Source organism: Leucoraja erinacea, chromosome 3 (assembly GCF_028641065.1).
Source record: "Leucoraja erinacea ecotype New England chromosome 3, Leri_hhj_1, whole genome shotgun sequence".
NCBI lineage: Eukaryota > Metazoa > Chordata > Chondrichthyes > Rajiformes > Rajidae > Leucoraja > Leucoraja erinaceus.
In genome coordinates, this window is record NC_073379.1 from 72,452,393 (window position 1) to 72,471,870 (window position 19,478).

Consider the following 19,478-nt stretch of genomic DNA (forward strand, 5'->3'; position numbering starts at 1 on the left):
TGTTGCAAAACAGAGGGATCTGGGGGTACAGCTGTATAGTTCCCTAAGAGTGGTGAGTCATGTGGACAGTGGTGAAGAAGGCACATTTGCCTTAATTGGGAAGAGTATTGAATACAGAAGCTGGTTCATCATAATGGGGCGCTGCACTGGCAGCAGCCTCTACCTGCAGCCTGTCTGTCATTTCTATCTTTTTTTTATTTTTAGTTAGTCCAAAAGTCTGTTTTAGGGGGAAACTTTTACTTTTCTATGTGGGGGAGGGGGGCAGGGTAAGGGGGAAACCGTCTCCCAGTCTCTTCCTGGTGGGGACGCGACTATTTCTCCGAGTCGCGTCCTCGCCCCCCAACTCGCGGCCTACCAGCTGGATCGGAGCGGCCTTTCCTGCCGGGAAACGGACCGGGGCTGCTACAGCGGCGGCGCAGCTCTGGAGTCACCGCGGAGCGGGCGATGCCTACCTGGGTCGCCGTTTGGAGCTCCGGAGCATTGGGCCGTTGCTCCAACATCGTGGAGCTCTGGTGCGGAGAGCTTCCAACGCGGGCAGCGCTGAACAACATCGTGGAGTCCTGGGGCGCCTTGCAGAGGGCCTACAGCAGCAGTCTCCACCCGGCGCGGCCTGCGGACTTTGGGAGCCGCCGACTCCAGTAGGAGGGGGACGACTCTGTGTCCACGCCGCTGAGGACGTCCCGCAGCCCTGACGTCAGACTTGTATCATCCCGGCGAGCGGTCCTGGACATCGGGCCGCCCGTAGCTGCAACTGCGGAGGGCTTGGGGAGGCCCTGACCACGGGGAACAGTGGAGGAAGAGACTGACTTTGGTGCCTTCCCACACAGTGGGGAACTTTGATTCTGCTGTGTGAGGATGTTTTGTGTTAAATTCTATAGTGTGTTGAGTCCTGTTTATTTTTATTGTATGGCTGTATGGGAATTCATTTCACTGTGCCATCTGGCACATGTGACAATTAAATCTATCTTGTATCTTGTAATGCAGCAGTACCACATTTGTGAGACCACTGTTGGAATACTATGTGTGATTTTGCTCGCCTTGTTGTAGGAAGGATGTCGTTAAATTGGAAAGGGTGCAAAGGAGATTCACCCCAGGATCATACCTGGACTTGCTTGCTTGGATTATGAAAAGTTGGATAGGCTGGAATTTATTTATTTGGAATGTTGGAGGCTGAGGGTTGACCTCATTGAAATGTACATGATCGTGAGGGGCATGGATAAAGTGAATGTTCACTCTTTTTCCCAGGGTAGAGGGTTCTAAATCGAGACTTAAGGCGTGTGGGGAGAGATGTATGTGTGACCTTGAGCAACCTTTTCACTCTGATGGTAGTCCTTATCTGGAATGTTATTATTATTGTAAAGAGTATTGAGACACAGTGAAAAGCTTTTGTTTGTGTGCTATCCAGTCAAATTAAATCATTCTCTACATTAGTACAATCAAGCCTTACAGAATTCAACAGGTAGTGCAAACCGGATCAAGGACTGCAACATCTTGATCTTCACTGAAACTTGGCTCAACACTGACGTTCCTGACAGCGCCATCCAGCTATCGGGGCGTCATTTACTCCGAGCGGACAGGACATCAGACTCTGGTAAGACCAGAGGGGGGGGTCTGTGCATTTATGTAAACAAAGCATGGTGCACGGACTCCACCATCATCGAGAGTCACTGCTCAGCTAACCTTGAATTCCTCTTGGTTAGATGCAGACCGTTCTATCTGCCCAGAGAGTTCACCTCCACTGTTGTGACTGCAGCCTACATCCCTCCTCATGCTAATGCCAAGCTTGCAATGAAAGAGCTGCATACTGCCATTAGCAAACAACAGACTCACAACCCCGAGGCAGCCGTCGTTGCGGGTGACTTCAATCACTCCAACCTGAAGACTGTACTCCCCAAATTCCACCAACATGTATCCTTCCCCACTAGAGTAGACAAGACACTGGACAAAGTCTACACCAACATGGCTGAAGCTTACAAAGCCATCCCCCTCCCCCACCTTGGTCAGTCTGATCACGTCTCATTGTGCCTGCTCCCTAAGTACTCCCCACTCATCAGACGGGTTAAACCAACTGTAAGGACAGTTAAAGTCTGGTCAGAGGAAGCGAACTTCACACTTCAGCAGTGTTTTGGAAACACTGACTGGAAGGCGTTTGCAGCCCAGGCCACCCTTGACTCTCACACGGACATTGATTCCTATACATCCTCTGTTCTGGACTTTATAAACTCCACCATCAATAGTGTCACCTCCCTCAAACAGGTGACCATATACCCGAATCAGAAGCCATTGATGAACAGCGAGGTCAGGCTACTGCTGAAAGCACGGGACACCACTTTCAGGTCAGGCGATGCTCGAGCCTACAGTTCATCCAGGGCTAACCTGAAGAGGGGCATCAGGAAGGCCAAGCACTGCCATAAGCTCAGGATTGAGGAGCACTTCAACAACAACTCCGACCCCCGACGCATGTGGCAAGGCATCCAGGCCATCACGGACTACAGACCCACCAACACCACCCCCACATCCAGCGTCGCCTCCTTCCTTGAGGAGCTTAATCATTTCTATGGCCGCTTCGACAGGGACAATCTAGAGACAGCCATCAAGGCTGTGCTACCTGCCGATCACCAACCCCTCACACTCACCCCCTACGACGTGTACGTGGCACTGAGTAGGACTAATGCACGTAAGGCTGCTGGCCCTGACGGCATCCCCGGGCGCGTGCTCAGTGCCTGTGCTGCGCAGCTGACAGACGTCTGGACTGACATCTTCAACCTGTCACTTGCCCAAGCAGTTGTCCCCACTTGCCTTAAAGCCACCTCCATCGTGCCAGTGCCAAAACACTCCACTGCGGCAAGCCTCAACGACTTCCGCCCAGTTGCACTTACCCCCATCATCACCAAGTGCTTCGAGAGGCTGGTCCTGGCACACCTCAAAAGCTGCCTGCCCCCCACACTGGATCCCTATCAGTTTGCCTACCGCAAGAACAGGAGTACGGAGGATGCCATCTCAACGGCACTTCACTCCGCCCTCTCCCACCTTGACAACAGAGACACTTACGTAAGAATGCTGTTCATCGATTACAGCTCAGCATTCAACACCATTATTCCATCAAAACTGATCACCAAACTCGGTAACCTGGGCATCGACCCCTCCCTCTGCAACTGGATACTGGACTTTCTAACCAACAGACCCCAGTCTGTGAGGTTAGACAAGCACACCTCTTCAACCCTCACCCTGAACACCGGCGTTCCTCAGGGCTGTGTGCTGAGCCCCCTCCTCTACTCCCTCTTCACCTATGACTGCACACCTGTACATGGTACTAACACCATCATCAAGTATGCAGATGATACAACGGTGATTGGCCTCATCAGCAACAACTGAGCTGGCCTACAGGGAGGAGGTCCAGCACTTAGCAGCATGGTGCGCTGACAACAACCTGGCCCTTAACTCCAAGAAGACCAAGGAGCTCATTGTAGACTTCAGGAAGTCCAGAGGTGGCACGCACACCCCCATCCACATTAACGGGACGGAGGTGGAACGTGTTTCTAGCTTCAGGTTCCTGGGAGTCAACATCTCCGATGACCTCTCTTGGACCCACAATACCTCTACTCTGATCAAGAAGGCTCATCAGCGTCTCTTCTTCCTGAGGAGACTGAAGAAGGTCTCCTCAGATCCTGGTGAACTTCTACCGCTGCACCATCGAGAGCATCCTTACCAACTGCATCACAGTATGGTATGGCAACTGCTCTGTCTCCGACCGGAAGGCATTGCAGAGGGTGGTGAAAATTGCCCAACGCATCACCGGTTCCACGCTCCCCTCCATTGAGTCTGTCCAAAGCAAGCGCTGTCTGCGGAGGGCGCTCAGCATCGCCAAGGACTGTTCTCACCCCAACCATGGACTGTTTACCCTCCTACCATCCGGGAGGCGCTACAGGTCTCTCCGTTGCCGAACCAGCAGGTCGAGGAACAGCTTCTTTCCGGCGGCTGTCACTCTACTAAACAACGTACCTCGGTGACTGCCAATCACCCCCCCCCCGGACACTTATTATTTATTTTTTTATTCAAATCGTTTGCTATGTCGCTCTTCAAGGGAGATGCTAAATGCATTTCGTTGTCTCTGTACTGTACACTGACAATGACAATTAAAATTGAATCTGAATCTGAATCTGAATCTGAGAGAATAGCAGAATGCAGAATATAATTTTACAGCAGTGCATCATCACAGTTACAGAGAAAAAGCCCATATTGAGATTGATTGGCACATTGGGACTACACCCAAGCTTGTAAGAAGATCATTCAATAGCAGGATAACAGAAGCTGTTCATAACTCTGGTGGAACGTGCTTTCAAGCTTTTGTATTATCTTCCTGAAGGGAGAAGAAGGGGAAAAAGATCTATGATTATATTGGCTGCAGCGTGAGGTATAGATGGAGTCTATGGTGGGGAGGCTGGTCTGTGTGATGGACTGGGCTACAGTCACTTTTCTCTCCAATTCCTTGCGTTCGGTCTTGGGCAGAGCTGTTCCAAAACTAAGCTGTTTTGCAATCCGATAGTATAGTTTCTGTGGTTCATCTGTGGAAGTCAGTAAGAGTTGTTGGAAACATGTCAAACTTGCTGTTCTGAGGGCATAGAGTTCTGGGTATGTGTATTTTGGCCATACCTTCAATGTGGTCCTTTGTGAACAAACTCCCTGTACCTTTAATTTATCCAGGACAAATCGGTGATATTTATGCCGAGGATCTTGAACCTCTTGACCGTTTCCACTTCGGCACCATTGAGGCTGATTAATGCATGTACTGCCACCATGCTTCCTGAAGTCAATAACTAGTTCCTTTGACTTTCTGACATTGAGGGAGAGGTTGGTCTCTTGACATAGCGCTCTAACTTATTCCTGTATTCCATCTCGTCGTTATCACGGTCTGACCCACAATGGATAGTGCCGTTTGCAACGTGTATATGGTGTTTGAGTAGAAATTGGCCGCGCAGTCGTGTGTACGGAATATAAGGGGCTGAGAATACACCCTTGCGGGCACTAGTCTCGAGAATTACTGTGGAGGATTCTTAGTCGTCTATCCTCACTGATATGGTCTGTGGATCAGAAAGTCAGGAGTCGATGGTAGTCCATAAGACAAGCCAGCCTACATTTGTTTGGCACTGGATAGTGGTCTTCTGACAGCAGGTGGGGACCTCGGAATGGAGCAGTGAGAAGTGAAAAATAGGACACCCAGTATGCCAATTTATTCAGCATGTACAAGGTGGGCCGAGTGGCTGTTTTCTTGCTGTACTGCTCTATGAATTTATGACCATGAAGATACACTGTAAATAAGGTGTAGGGGTTGCAAAATGCTGAGTGGGAGGATATGTCCGGTAGTTTAGGCTGAGTATGTCCTTCACTTCCAGAAATGAAAAAAGAAGACAAATTGACTAAGATCATGTGTGGATGACAGAAACAGGCAGCAAAACCAAGTCGCCTTTAGTTGTGGAATTCAGTAATGAGTCTGGTAGTAACTTCTTAAAACGTATAAACATATACTCTTATCGTTTATCTCTTTGTGATGAACAGTTTTACTTGTAATGCATTTTAGGACTAAAACTATCATATAGACCGCAACAACAAGCAATAATGAGTTATGATATTAGTAAGTTACATTCAATAGAATTTCTATGTTAACATTCTCTTTTTGAATGTCAATGTGGCTATTTTCTGGAAATAGTTCTGTTTTGAATCGCGTACCTTGGTGATAGGGTAGACTTTTATTTATCATTTTAATTTTTTTTAATTTTGCATTTTTAAATGAAAATAGAATATCAATTGGAGAACAATTGTTTGCTGTTCCCCATGCATTGGAAGTGCAGCAAGTCAAGATTATCATTGTTGCCACTTTAAGGTACCAGAACTGCCTGAATAGTTCTTGCAGCAATAGGAGACAGATCTATTCAAAGGAAATGAAAGGAGCTGTTTTATTGTAGAGCAAGCTTCATGTAGCAAATCTATTGAAAATGCTGCAGAGAGATGTTGATTTCTCCCACAATGTTTGTTTGTGAACAGCACACGGCCTCACTTCTTTTAAAGACATGGTATCTTGGAAATTCAATTTTTCATGTGTATTTTTTTGCCTTTAATGATATAAATATATATGGTTCAACCAAATTATCAAGATAAAGATAGAACAGATGTTAGTATGAGTATAAATTGTAAATTATGCTTAGCCAGCACGTACCAGGAACTGCATGGTTTAATAAGAACAATACCAGTCTACATTTGCACAGCTGTTTGTTGCTTTTATGCAAGAATTATTTATCATGCAAAATAATTTGCATTTAGTTAAATTGATCAGAAAAAAGTTATCTGATATATTCACTTTGGCAAATGCATATTCATTTTGATTGGAAATATACTAAACCGTGTAAATTCAAGTTCTCAATTGTATTTTAAAACTGTTACCGCATGAACTGCATGTGACCTATTTTTTTCATTGGGACTAAATGGCAAGCATTGAGAAAATTCCTTGTCTCTTCATGTAAGCAGCTGAATTTAAAGAGCATGCAGCTGTATTATTTACAACCACATATTATTATTCCTACAAACCATGACCCGTTAGCTTTGGACATAAACAGGTTTATTGTTGTGCATGAATGCACTGCTAAAATCTGGATGACTGACATTAATGTGTGTTAATTGTATGACTTTTGTCTCCTTAAATTGTAAGGACCATTCTGCTGGAGACTGATGGGCATCCTAAGATTATAACCATTATACAAGCATTTACTCGGTGTTTTGTTCAAGTTCTGCTGCAGGTGCAAACTCAGGTTAGTTGGTTTTCAGTGTCTAAATGAAAAGCATTATTTCCTGTTAAAAGCATTTCATTGCGTTATTGTCAGGCCTCGTAAATGTAAAATCATGGTCTCTGGTACATAGGTCATTATGCATAGGTAATGCCTGCATATTGGGTTACAACAAGTTATTCAGCTAAAGGCACAGTGTAGTCCATGTCTAAGTGTCCCTTTCATTGCATAGTTCCACTGGAGGTCCTTGGATTGAGAAAAATAAACCCACCTCTTCCAGATATTTATTTTCTGCTTCTTCTCTTCCACCAATTACTAGGTTATACAGTGGCCAAGATCAGACAAGACCTGCTGGGAATTATATCTGGCATCTTTCTGATCAGATATTTAATTTAATTTATTGTCAGAGCATTGACTTTGATATTTCAGTTAAGAAAATGTGACTATTAATAAGACTACTATTTATTGTCCATTGCCTGTACCCTGACAGTCAAGTTGACTAGTTTTGTCCACCTGCTGGTCCACTTTATAGAAATGTTTACAATCAACTATACTGGTTGGGACTTGAGCAAGGTATTGATTTATTTTCATCTTTAAAGAACATTAATGAACTAGTTTGATTTTTGCTTTATTCCAGTGCATTGGGTGTTGTATTAACAATACAGGCAGATGATCTTTCAGTTCTGTTTTATTTTTATTCTTTGTTAAATTCCATTTTTTAAAATGAATATTCCGAGGGATTGTATATGTGCTGCCTCTACAGATATTTTCTGCAATGTCGAGTTCCTGTATTTACCTCCCCATTGAATGCACATTGTAGAGTTTCAGAAAAAGATCTTACTCATAACAAGCCAGTTACATTAGGCCAATTGTTCTTGTTTTCCATTCAATTATGAGTACAAAATGAAAAATGTTCTTTGTGAATCTATAACAGTCTAACGAAGGATCTCTACCTGAAACTTCACCTATCCATGTTCTCCAGAGATTCTGCCTGAACTGCAGAGTTACTCCAGCACTTTGTGTCATTTTGTGAATTTATAATCTGTTTTCAAGCACAGATATACTTGGTAAACATGCATTTCGGTTCAGTATGTTTTTCTTATTCTCTTCTCACCACCATCCCTACACCCACACTATTAAGATGCCGCTGAAACTCTACTTTCCACTTAATCAACAGTCCTTTGTGGTGGCACTATTAACAAATCCATCAGGTAAGTTCTGTTTGTACTTTTTAAAACTAGCCTTTTTTGCCTTGTCTTTGCAACTATGAGGTCATTTTATATACTCTAGATTAATAAGATGAAAAGGTTTTTTTTAAAAATTCTAGCATAATCTTGTCAATTCTGGCATGTGTTTGGAAAGGATAATTTAATGGAAAATTACACAGTAGTTAGAGTCATAGTGATACAGTGTGGAAACAGGCCCTTTGGCCCAACTTGCCCACACTGGCCTACATGTCCCAGCTGCACTAGTCCCACCTACCTGCGCTTGGTCCATATCCCTCAAAACCTGCCCTATCCATGCATCTGTCTAACTGTTTCTTAAACGTTGGGATAGTCCCTGCCTCAACTACCTCCTCTGGCAGCTTGTTCCATACACCCGCCATCCTTTGTTTGAAAAAGATATCCCTCAGATTCCTATTAAATCTTTTCCCCTTCACATGTTCTCTGGTCCTCGATTCCCCTACTCTGGGCAAGAGACTCTGTGCATCTACCCGAACTATTCCTCTCATGATTTTATACACCTCCATAAGATCACCCCTCATCCTCCTGTGCTCCAAGGAATAGAAACCCAGCCTACTCAACCTCTCCCTGTAGCTCACACCCTCTATTTCTAGCAACTTCCTCGTAAATCTTTGCTGAACCCTTTCAAGCTTGACAATATCTTTCCTATAACATGGTGCCCAGAACTGAACACAATATTCTTAATACTGTCATCTGAACACCAGCCTTCTGACAATTGAGAAAACTTTGCCTGTTACCAAAACTTGCCGTGAATGTCACAGCATGATTTTTCTATAATCTCTTATTAAAATGTTATTGCCATAAACATATGGTTTGTGACAACATATTCAGTTCAATTTATTATTGTCACATGTACCGAGGTGTAGTGAAAATCTTTTGTTTGAAACATAGAAACATAGAAAATAGGTGCAGGAGGACGCCATTCGGCCCTTCAAGCCAGCACCGTCATTCATTGTGATCATGGCTGATCAACCCCTATCCATAACCCGTGCCTGCCTTCTCCCCATATCCCTTGACTCCACTAGCCCTAGAGCTCTATCTAACTCTCTCTTAAATCCATCCCGTGACTTGGCCTCCACTGCCCTCTGTGGCAGGGAATTCCATAAATTCACAACTCTCTGGGTGAAAAGGTTTTTTCTCACCTCAGTCTTAAATGACCTCCCCTTTATTCTAAGACTGTGGCCACTGGTTCTGGACTCGCCCAACATTGGGAACATTTTTCCTGCATCTAACTTGTCCAGTCCTTTTATAATTGTTTATGTTTCTATAAGATTCCCCCTCATCCTTCTAAACTCCAGTGAATACAAGCCTAGTCTTTTCAATCTTTCCTCATGTGACAGTCCCGCCATCCCAGGGATCAATCTCGTGAACCTACGCTGCAATGCCTCAATCACAAGGATGTCCTTCCTCAAATTAGGGGACCAAAACTGTACACAATATTCCAGATGTGGTCTCACCAGAGCCCTATACAACTGCAGAGGAACTTCTTTACTCCTATACTGAAATCCTCTTGTTATGAAGGCCAACATTCCATTAGCTTTATTCACTGTCTGCTGTACCTGTAAGCCAACTTTCAGTGACTGGTGTACAAGGACACCCAGGTCTCGCTGCATCTCCTCCTTACCTAACCCAACCCCATTGAGATAATAATCTGCCCCCTTGTTTTTGCCGCCAAAATGGATAACCTCACATTTATCTATATTATACTGCATCTGCCACGCATCTGCCCACTTACTCAACCTGTCCAGGTCACCCTGCAACCTCCAAAATATCCTCTTCACAGTTCACACTGCCACCCAGCTTTGTGTCATCCGCAAACTTGCTAGTGTTGCTCCTAATTCCCTCTTCCAAATCATTAATATATATGGTAAATAGTTGCGGCCCCTTGTGGCACTCCACTCGCCACTATATATATGGGATATGGGGAGAAGGCAGGAACGGGGTACTGATTGGGGATGATCAGCCATGATCACATTGAATGGCGGTGCTGGCTCGAAGGGCCACTGCCTGCCATTCTGAAAAGGACCCGTTCACTCCTACTCTTTGCTTCCGGACTACCAACCAATTTTCTACCCATGTCAACAGCCTACCCCCAAAACCATGTGCTCTAGTTTTAGTCACCAGTCTCCCGTACAGGACCATATCAAAGGCTTTCTGATAGTCTAGATACACTACATCCACTGGCACCCCTTCATCCATTTTACTTGTCACATCCTCTAAAAATTCCAGAATAATTTGGGTGCAATCCGGTCAAAGAAGAGACTATACATGAATACAATGAAGCCGTCCACAATGCACAGATAAAGGATACAAGGTACAACATTTAGTGCAAGATATAACATTGATGTTCGATAAAGTCCAATTAAAAAAAAGTTAAACTGTTTCCAATATGGTGAGTGAATGGTAACATGCAACTTCATAATAAAAATCAAATATGTTGGGGAAGGTATCTTTTATCTTCAGCTCCTGGCAGTTGTTTGGAGCAGGTAATTGCCTGCCCATTATTCAACTCCATCGATTTTCATTGCATTGATTTCAATCTGCTTGCACGTTTACTGCATGAGTAGTAAAGACAAAATATGTGTGATTTTCCTCCTTACAAAATCTTGCCCTCCTTTCAATTATTTTATTCTCCTTTTTAATTTAGATTTTTTCTATATGGCACATTATAATCAGACAGAGTTGGCACATTCCTCCCCATAATCTGTCAATGCCATCACCAGTTGCAGTCATGGATGGAGCTGTTCCCAAACCAAGCTGTGATGCATCCCCATGAGGGAAATTATAAGGTGAATGCACATAGTCTTTCCTGCAAAAGGAAAATCAAAAACTAGAGAGCATAGGTTTATGGTGAAAGGGGAAAGACTTAAATGTGACCTGAGGGACAGCATTTTCACACAGTGGGTGGTGGGTATATGAAACAAGCTGCAATAGAAAGTGGTTGAGGCAGGTACAATAACATTTAAAAGACATTTGAGTAGGAAAGATTTATAAGGCCAAACGCAAATGGGAATAGCTTAAATTGACATCATGGTTGGCATAGCTTGAGGAAGGGTCTCGACCCCGAAACGCCACCTATTCTTTCGCTCCATAGATGCTGCCTCACCCACTGAGTTTCCCCAGCATTTATGTCTATATTAGTTGGCATAGATGCGTTGGACCAAAATGATTGTTTCCATGATGTATTAATCTATGACTGTGACACACTGTTGATATTGGTATGTTATTTAAATTGATTTATGGGTCATTATATTGATTACTTACCTTGTTTGATTAAATGGCTGTAACATCATAAAAAGTGAAAAAAGTGAAATGGTCTGAATACTTCCTGAATGCACTGTATGTCTATGATAATTTGTGGCATGATTATTTTGTTAAGTCTAATTTTACAAAGTGATCAATAGGAATCAAATATGAGAAATGAAGCTGATTTCACTTGATTGAAATGTTGCCAATGGTATATAGTATGGTGATATATTCCAGCAGGACAACTGATTTATTGCCAGCGATAGTATGTTCTTAAAATGTTGTTTTATTTTGACTCGGTACAGTCCTTTTGCTTGACGTTGAAGAGGATTTATCCTAGTCATTACATCACCACACTTATTGTTTCAAATCTTTTGTAGTGAATTTCAAAAGGGAGTTTGATATATGCATGAAAGGAAATAGGTTGCTAATCTCCAGGAAAAAGTCTTAATTGGAATGTTCCTACAAAATAATAAGATAATGAGGCAAATGGCTTACAACAGTTGAGATTCTATATTTATTAATCTTGGAACTAAGTGCAACAAATAACTATCAATATTAGGCATATAACATACTCTTCATCCGTTGTTTTTCATGATGATATCTGAAAATCAGCTATCAAATTGTGTAATCTAACACAGTCTACAGCATTCTATTTATTATGCATAGAACAATGAATGAAGTTGCATCAACCCCAGATGAATACTTCTGCGTGACAAACTGTAAAAAAATGTGGTAAAACATAGTATAGTATAAATTGCATGCTTACACCACTATTTGTAGAAAAAAGCGGTGGGACAGAGATAATGTTTCAGATCAAAGACTTTCCCAGAACTGGAGAGAAGAAACACATTTTTTGTTCTCTCTTTCCAAATCCTGACGAAGAGTCTTTTATCATAAACATTAACTTTTTCCTTCTCTCCCCATAGGTGCTGTCTGACCAGCTGAGTGTTACCGGCATCTTATAGAAACATAGAAATAGAAAACATAGAAATCAGGTGCAGGAGTAGGCCATTCGGCCCTTCGAGCCTGCACCGCCATTCAATATGATCATGGCTGATCATCCAACTCAGTATCCCGTACCTGCCTTCATAGAAACATAGAAATTAAAATTATGTTTCTTTTTGCACTGCTTATTGCATTGCCTCATACAAAGAACATTGCTACTGCTCGGGACCTGTAGCAGTTATTGAAACAATTCAATAGATAATAGACAATAGCCAGTAGGTGCAGGAGTAGGCCATTCGGCCCTTCGAGCCAACACCGCCATTCAATGTGATCATGGCTGATCATCCCCAATCAGTACCCCGTTCCTGCTTTCTCCCCATATCTCCTGACTCCGCTACCTTTAAGAGCCCTATCTAGCTCTCTCTTGAAAGTATCTGGAGAACCGGCCTCCATCACCCTCTGAGGCAGAGAATTCCAGAGACTCACGTCTCTCTGTGTGAAAAAGTGTTTCCTCGTCTCAGTTCTAAATGGCTTACCCCTTATTCTTAAACTGTGGCCCCTGGTTCTGGGCTCTCCCAACATCGGGAACATGTTTCCTGCCTCTAGGTGTCCAAACCCTTAACAATCTTATATGTTTCAATGAGATAGCCTCTCATCCTTCTAAACTCCAGGGTGTACAAGCCCAGCTGCTCCATTCTCTCAGCATATGACAGTCCTGCCATCCCGGGAATTAACCTTGTAAACCTACGCTGCATTCCCTCAATAGCAAGAATGTCCCTCCTCAAATTAGGGGACCAAAACTGCACACAATACTCCAGGTGTGGTCTCATTAGGGCCCTGTACAACTGCAGAAGGACCTCTTTGCTTCTATACTCTACTCCTCTTGTTATAAAGGCCAACATGCCATTCGCTTTCTTTGCGCTGTACCTGCATGCTTACTTTCATTGGCTGATGAGCAAGGACCCCCTGATCCCGTTGTACTTCCCCTTTTCCCAACTCGATACCATTTAGATAATAATCTGCCTTCCTGTTTTTGCTACCAAAGTGGATAACCTCACATTTATCCACATTAAACTGCATCTACCATTCATCTGCCCACTCACCCAGCCTGTCCAAGTCACCCTGCATTCTCAAAGCATCCTCCTCACAGTTCACACTGCCACCCAGCTTTGTGTCATCTGCAAATTTGCTGATGTTACTTTGAATTCCTTCATCTAAATCATCGATGTATTTTGTAAATAGCTGTGGTTCCAGCACCGAGCCTTGCAGTACCCCACTAGTCACTGCCTGCCATTCTGAAAGGGACCCGTTAATCCCTACTCTTTGTTTCCTGTCTGCCAACCACTTCTCTATCCATGTCATCAACTCTACCCCCAATACCATGTGCCCTAATTTTCCCCACTAATCTCCTATGTGGGACCTTATCAAAGACTTTCTGAAAGTCCAGGTACACTACATCCACAGGCTCTCCCTTGTCCATTTTCCTAATTACATCCTCAAAAAATTCCAGAAGATTAGTCAAGCATGATTTCCGCTTCGTAAATCCATGCTGACTCGGACCAATCCTGTTACTGCTATCCAAACGTGCCGATATTTCATATTTTATAATTGCCTCTAGCATCTTCCCCACCACCGATATCCGGCTAACTGGTCTATAATTCCCTGTTTTTTTCTCTCCCGCCTTTCTTAAAAGGTGGGATAACATTAGCTACCCTCCAATCCACAGGAACTGATCCTGCATCTATAGAACATTGGAAAATGATCGCCAATGCGTCCACGATTTCTAGAGCGACTTGCTTAAGTACCCTGGGATGCAGACCATCAGGCCCTGGGGATTTATCAGCCTTCAGTCCCATCAGTCTACCCAATACCATTTCCTGTCTAATGTGGATTTCCTTCAGTTCCTCCGTCACCCCACATCCTCTGGCCACTACTATATCAGGAAGATTGTTCGTGTCCTCCTTAGTGAAGACAGATCCAAAGTACCTGGTCAACTCATCTGCCATTTCCTTGTTCCTCATAATAAATTCACCTTTTTCAGTCTTCAAGGGTCCAACTTTGGTCTTAACTAATTTTTTCCTCTTCACATACCTAGAGAAGCTTTTACTATCCTCCTTTATATTCTTGGCTAGCTTACCTTCGTACCTCATCTTTTCTCCCCGTATTGCCTTTTTAGTTATCTTCTGTTGCTCCATAAACATTACCCAATCCTCTTGCTTCCCGCTCATCTTTGTACTACTTCCTTTTTATTTTTATACTGTCCCTGACGTCCCTTGTCAGCCACGGTCGCCCCTTACTCCCCTTGGAATCTTTCTTCCTCTTTAGAATGAACTGATCCTGCACCTTCTGTATTATTCCCAGAAATACCTGCCATTGTTGTTCCACTGTCATCCCTGCTAGGGTATCTTTCCAGTCAACTTTGGCCAGCTCCTCCCTCATGGCTCCATAGTCCCCTTTATTCAACTGTAACACTGACACCTCCGATTTACCCTTCTCCCTCTCCAATTGTAGATTAAACTTGACCATATTATGGTCACTACCTCCTAATGGCTCCTTAAACTCAATTTTTTAAAATCAAATGCGGTTCATTACACAACACTAAATCCAGAATTGCCTTCTCCCTGGTAGGCTCCAGTACAAGTTGCTCCAAGAATCCATCATGGAGGCACTCCACAAACTCCTTCTTGGGGTCCAGTACCAACCTAATTTTCCCAATCTACCTGCGTGTTGAAATCTGCCGTAACAACCGTAGTATTACCTTTATATAGGATATGGGGAGAAGGCAGGAACGGGGTACTGATTGGGGATAATCAGCCATGATCACATTGAATCGAAGGGCCGAATGGCCTACTCCTGCACCTATTGTCTATTTACTACATGCCAATTTTAACTTCTGATTCAACTTGCACCCTATATCCAGGCTACTGTTTGGGGGCCTGTAGATACGTTCCATTAGGATTTTTGTACCCTTACAATTCCTTAGTTCTATCCATACTGACTCCACATCTCCTGTTTCAATGTCACCCCATGCAAGGGACTGAATTTCATTCTTCACCAACAGAGCTACCCCACCCCCTCTGCCCACCTGTCTGTCTTTTTGATAGGATGTATATCCTTGAATATTCAGTTCCCAGCCCTGGCCCTCTTGCAGCCATGTCTCTGTAATTCCCACAACATCATACTTGCCAATTTCTAACTGAGCCTCAAGCTCGTCCACTTTATTTCTTATACTTTGCGCATTCATATACAACACTTCGACCTTGGTATTCACCTCCCCTCTCGCACCATTCGCAATTGGCCCTGACCTTACTCTTACCCCTTCTCGAACTTTCCTTCCCATTAATTTGGGAATCTTTTGTAATTTTTCCTGTACTCACTTCCCCTTCAACTCCATCTTTATACTCCCAATTTCTCAATCCCTCCCCCCACTATTTAGTTTAAACCCACACATGTAGCCCTAGCAAACCTGCCTGCCAGAACGTCGGTCCCCCTCCAGTTAAGGTGTAACCCGTCCCTTTTGTACAGGTCACCCCTACCCCAGAAGAGACCCCAGTGGTCTATAAATCTAAATCCTTGCTCCCTGTACCAGCCCCTCAGCCACACATTCAGATCCCCTATCTCCGTGTTCCTGTCCTCACTAGCACGAGGTACTGGAAGCAATCCAGAGATAACCACCCTAGAAGTTCTGCTCTTCACACTTCTTCCTAACTCTCTGAACTCACGTTGCAGAACCTTCTTCCCGATGTCGTTTGTGCCCACGTGCACAACTACTGCCGGATGTTCACCTTCCTTCTCGAGGATGTTCTGAATGGTGCTCTTGATCTTACCTTCACCAATCTATGCATCACTCCATGGGAGAACCGGTGGTAGTAAATATCACATCGTGCATTTCAAAGCTAATTTTGACAATGCTGAGATTACCAATTAAAATGAATCAAAAGTTCCAGAATTTACAATAAAAGGATGAGATTTATGCAAGAATAAATTGTCCAGTCATACTCATACCAGTAAACTCAATTAAAATTGCACAAAATCACATCCTGTGATTTTCTAAATTGGCAGTGTAACACTTGATCTAAACCAATAATTCAAAGCGATCTCATGAATTTGGATTGTAATACAGAACATTCTGGAATTACTAAGCAGGTCAGGTAGCACCTATGGAAAGAGAAACAGCATTAATATTTCAGTTCAGAGATTATTTGTCTGAACTGCCAGAAAAGAGAAATCGAAAAGGTGATTTTAAGTTGCAGAGACAGTGGCGGGAGGAATGGAAAATGACAAAGGAAATATTTGTGTTGGGATGGATTGGGTCGGATGAGTTAATCAAATCATAATCCACTAAAGAAGTGAGGAAAAACTAAAATTAAGGACGGATAACTTGTAGTATAGTCAGTTCCATTATAGACTGAGAAAGCAAATCAGCATGTGAGCGGCACAGTAGCAGAGTTGCAGGTGCGACAGAGGTTCACCTGTATCTCCTCCAACCTCATCTACTGCATCCGCTGCTCTAGATGTCAGCTGATCTACATCGGTGAGACTAAGCGGAGGTTGGGCGATCGCTTCACCGAACACCTTCGCTTGGTCTGCAAGAACCTACCTGATCTCCCGGTGGCTCAGCACTTCAACTCCCCCTCCCATTCCCAATCCGACCTCTCTGTCCTGGGTCTCCTCCATTGCCAGTGTGAGCAACACCGGAAATTGGAGGAACAGCACCTCATATTTCGCTTGGGGAGCCTGCATCCTGCGGGCATGAACATCGAATTCTCCCAATTTTGTTAGCCCTTGCTGGCTCCTCCCCTTCCTCAGCCCTCGGGCTGTCTCCTCCCATTCCCCAGCCCTCGGGCTCCTCCTTTTTCCTTCCTTCTCCCCGCCACCCCCTATCAGTCTGAAGAAGGGTTTCGGCCCGAAACGTTACCTATTTCCTTCGCTTCATAGATGCTGCTGCACCCGCTGAGTTTCTCCAGCATTTTTGTGTACCTACAGTAGCAGAGTTGCTGCTTCCAGTACCAGAGACCCAGGTTCAATCTTGACTGTATGGAATATGTAGGTTCTCACTGTCACAATGTAGGTTTTTTCCGAGTGCTCTGGTTTTCTCCTACATTCCAAACATGTTTAGATACAAAATGCTGGAGTAACTCCGCGGGACAGGCAGCATCTCTGGAGAGAAGGAATGGATGACTTTTCGGGTCGAGTCCCTTCTTCAGACTCTGAACCCTCGAGTTAAACCAGCATGTGCAGTTTTTTCCTACACAGGTTTGTGTAAATTGTCCCTAGTGTGTAGGGTAGAACTAGTGTACAGGTGATCACTGGTCGGCGTGGACTGACAGGCCTGTTTCCATGCTGTGTCTCCAAACCAAACTGAAGAGGACATCCTGGATGTACAAGAGTGGAAAACATCATTTTGGGAGCAGATGCAGCATGGGCAGGGAAATTAAGTAAGAGAATGTGTTCTTGCAAGAGGCAGGGTGGGAGTCGGTGGATTTGTAATAGACCAATGTATAGTCTCACCTGTAATGGAGATAGAGAAAGAGGAGAGAGGTTAGAGATAGTCCAAGTGAATTTGGGGGTTGGGTGAAAGTTATATTATGTCTAATATTTGCATATATGGAAAAGTTGCTTATGCTTACGCAACCTCACCTTCAATCATTACTTACTTGTCCTCCATGGTTCTTTAGCAAGTCACTATTACACAACTTAGCATCTCACATGTTTGAGGCTTGATGGTGTAGTTGTATTCATTGCAAAAACCTCTGCCACTTTTGCAACCCTCTAGATTTTGTTTCTGTGCTTCCCCAGTTGTCACCCTTTGGCCAGTGGTGGTGGTGCTTACAGTTGAAGTGAACCTTTCCCTGTGAAATTCCTTTCTTGCACTTCCAATTTCTAAATGTTCTTGTAATCATTATAACCAAATTCTTGAACCAGATTTTGATAGCCTTTCATATTAATTCTTCATCCCATGGCTGTATTAATTTTTGTTTGATAATGGTCTTGTGGTTTAGATTAAAATAGCAAATTATCTGCTAGTTGTTGTCTAATCCGCATCCTACATTTCTGACTGAAGTCTGAAGGTCAAACCCGAAACATCACCTATCCATGTTCTCCAGAGATGCTGCCTGACATGCTGAGTTATTCCAGCGCTTTGTGTCGTTTTTAGAAACACAGGGCTGCCAACTCTCACGCTTTGAGCGTGAGAGTCACGCATTTCAGCCAATTCTCACGCCCTCACGCTGATGACAGAATTCTCAGGCTGTCTTCAGTCACTGCACAGCAAAGATCCTATAGCGGAGCTATACGATCTCTGCTGCAGTTTGTCTCTTTGCGCCACATGACAGTGATCTGCACGGTCTGGGGAAGCGCGTCTGTTGACGGCAGTGAGTGACGTCGCGTCCCTTCTCTCTTGGTTGGATGAGCAGCCGCCGGGTGTCGGCACCTCTGCGTGCCGGCTACAAGCACTGCGCTGCCGGACGCCGCTGCAGCCTCGCTCCCTCCTGCCCTTCAACTCACACGGCAGTGACGGCGCCGCCAATCCACGCTACGCCGTGCTCGCCAGACTCCCCATTGAGTGGCCGGGGAAAGAGAGGGAGGGGAGAGAGAGAGAGAGAAAGAAAACAAGGGAGGGATGGAGGTAAAGAAAGACAGGGGGAGGGGGTGTAGAAAGGGGATGAAGGAAGGGAAGGAGAAAGAGGGAGGTTGAGGAGAGAGAGGGATGGGGGAGGAAAGGGGGGAGGAGTGAGGGAATCCCTGGTGTCTCCTTGGGGTGGTCTGTCTCCGTGTGTGTGTGTGTGGGTGTGTGGAATGTCTTGTGTGTGTTTGAATCCCTGAGTGTGTGTCCTTGTGTGTGTGTCTGTCTCCGTGTGTGTGTGTGTGTGTCCCTGTGTGTGTGTCTGTCTGTCTCCGTGTGTGTGTGTGTGTCTGTGTGTGTCTCCCTGTGTGTGTGTGTGTGTCTGTCTCCGTGTGTGTGTGTGTGTGTCCCTGTGTGTGTGTCTGTCTCCCTGTGTGTGTGTCTGTCTCCCTGTGTGTGTGTCTTCCTTTGTGTATGTGTCTCCCTGTGTGTCTGTTGTCACATCCTGGCCTTAGACAGGGCTGCCAACTCTCACGCTTTGAGCATGAGAGTCACGCATTTCAGCCAATTCTCACGCTGATGACAGAATTCTCACACTGTCTTCAGTCCCTGCACAGTTTGTCTCTCTGTGCCATATCACAACGATGTGTGCAGTCTGGGGAAGAGCATCAGTTGGCGGCTGTGAGTGATGTCGCA

At 44.5% G+C, this 19,478-nt stretch overlaps 1 protein-coding gene across 3 annotated transcripts in view; it reads left to right on the top strand.

Moving 5' to 3' along the window:
• The window catches only part of fancc (FA complementation group C), a 138,783-nt gene that overhangs the window by 108,633 nt on the left and 10,672 nt on the right, over positions 1 to 19,478 (top strand). For 2 of the 3 annotated variants that reach the window (XM_055632922.1, XM_055632920.1), the window contains 2 exons: positions 6,704 to 6,803; positions 7,921 to 7,990. In XM_055632922.1, the coding sequence (XP_055488897.1) occupies positions 6,704 to 6,803; positions 7,921 to 7,990 (170 nt within the window). The remainder of the gene's footprint in view (positions 1 to 6,703; positions 6,804 to 7,920; positions 7,991 to 19,478) is intronic. The other variant, XM_055632921.1, reaches the window with a different exon arrangement.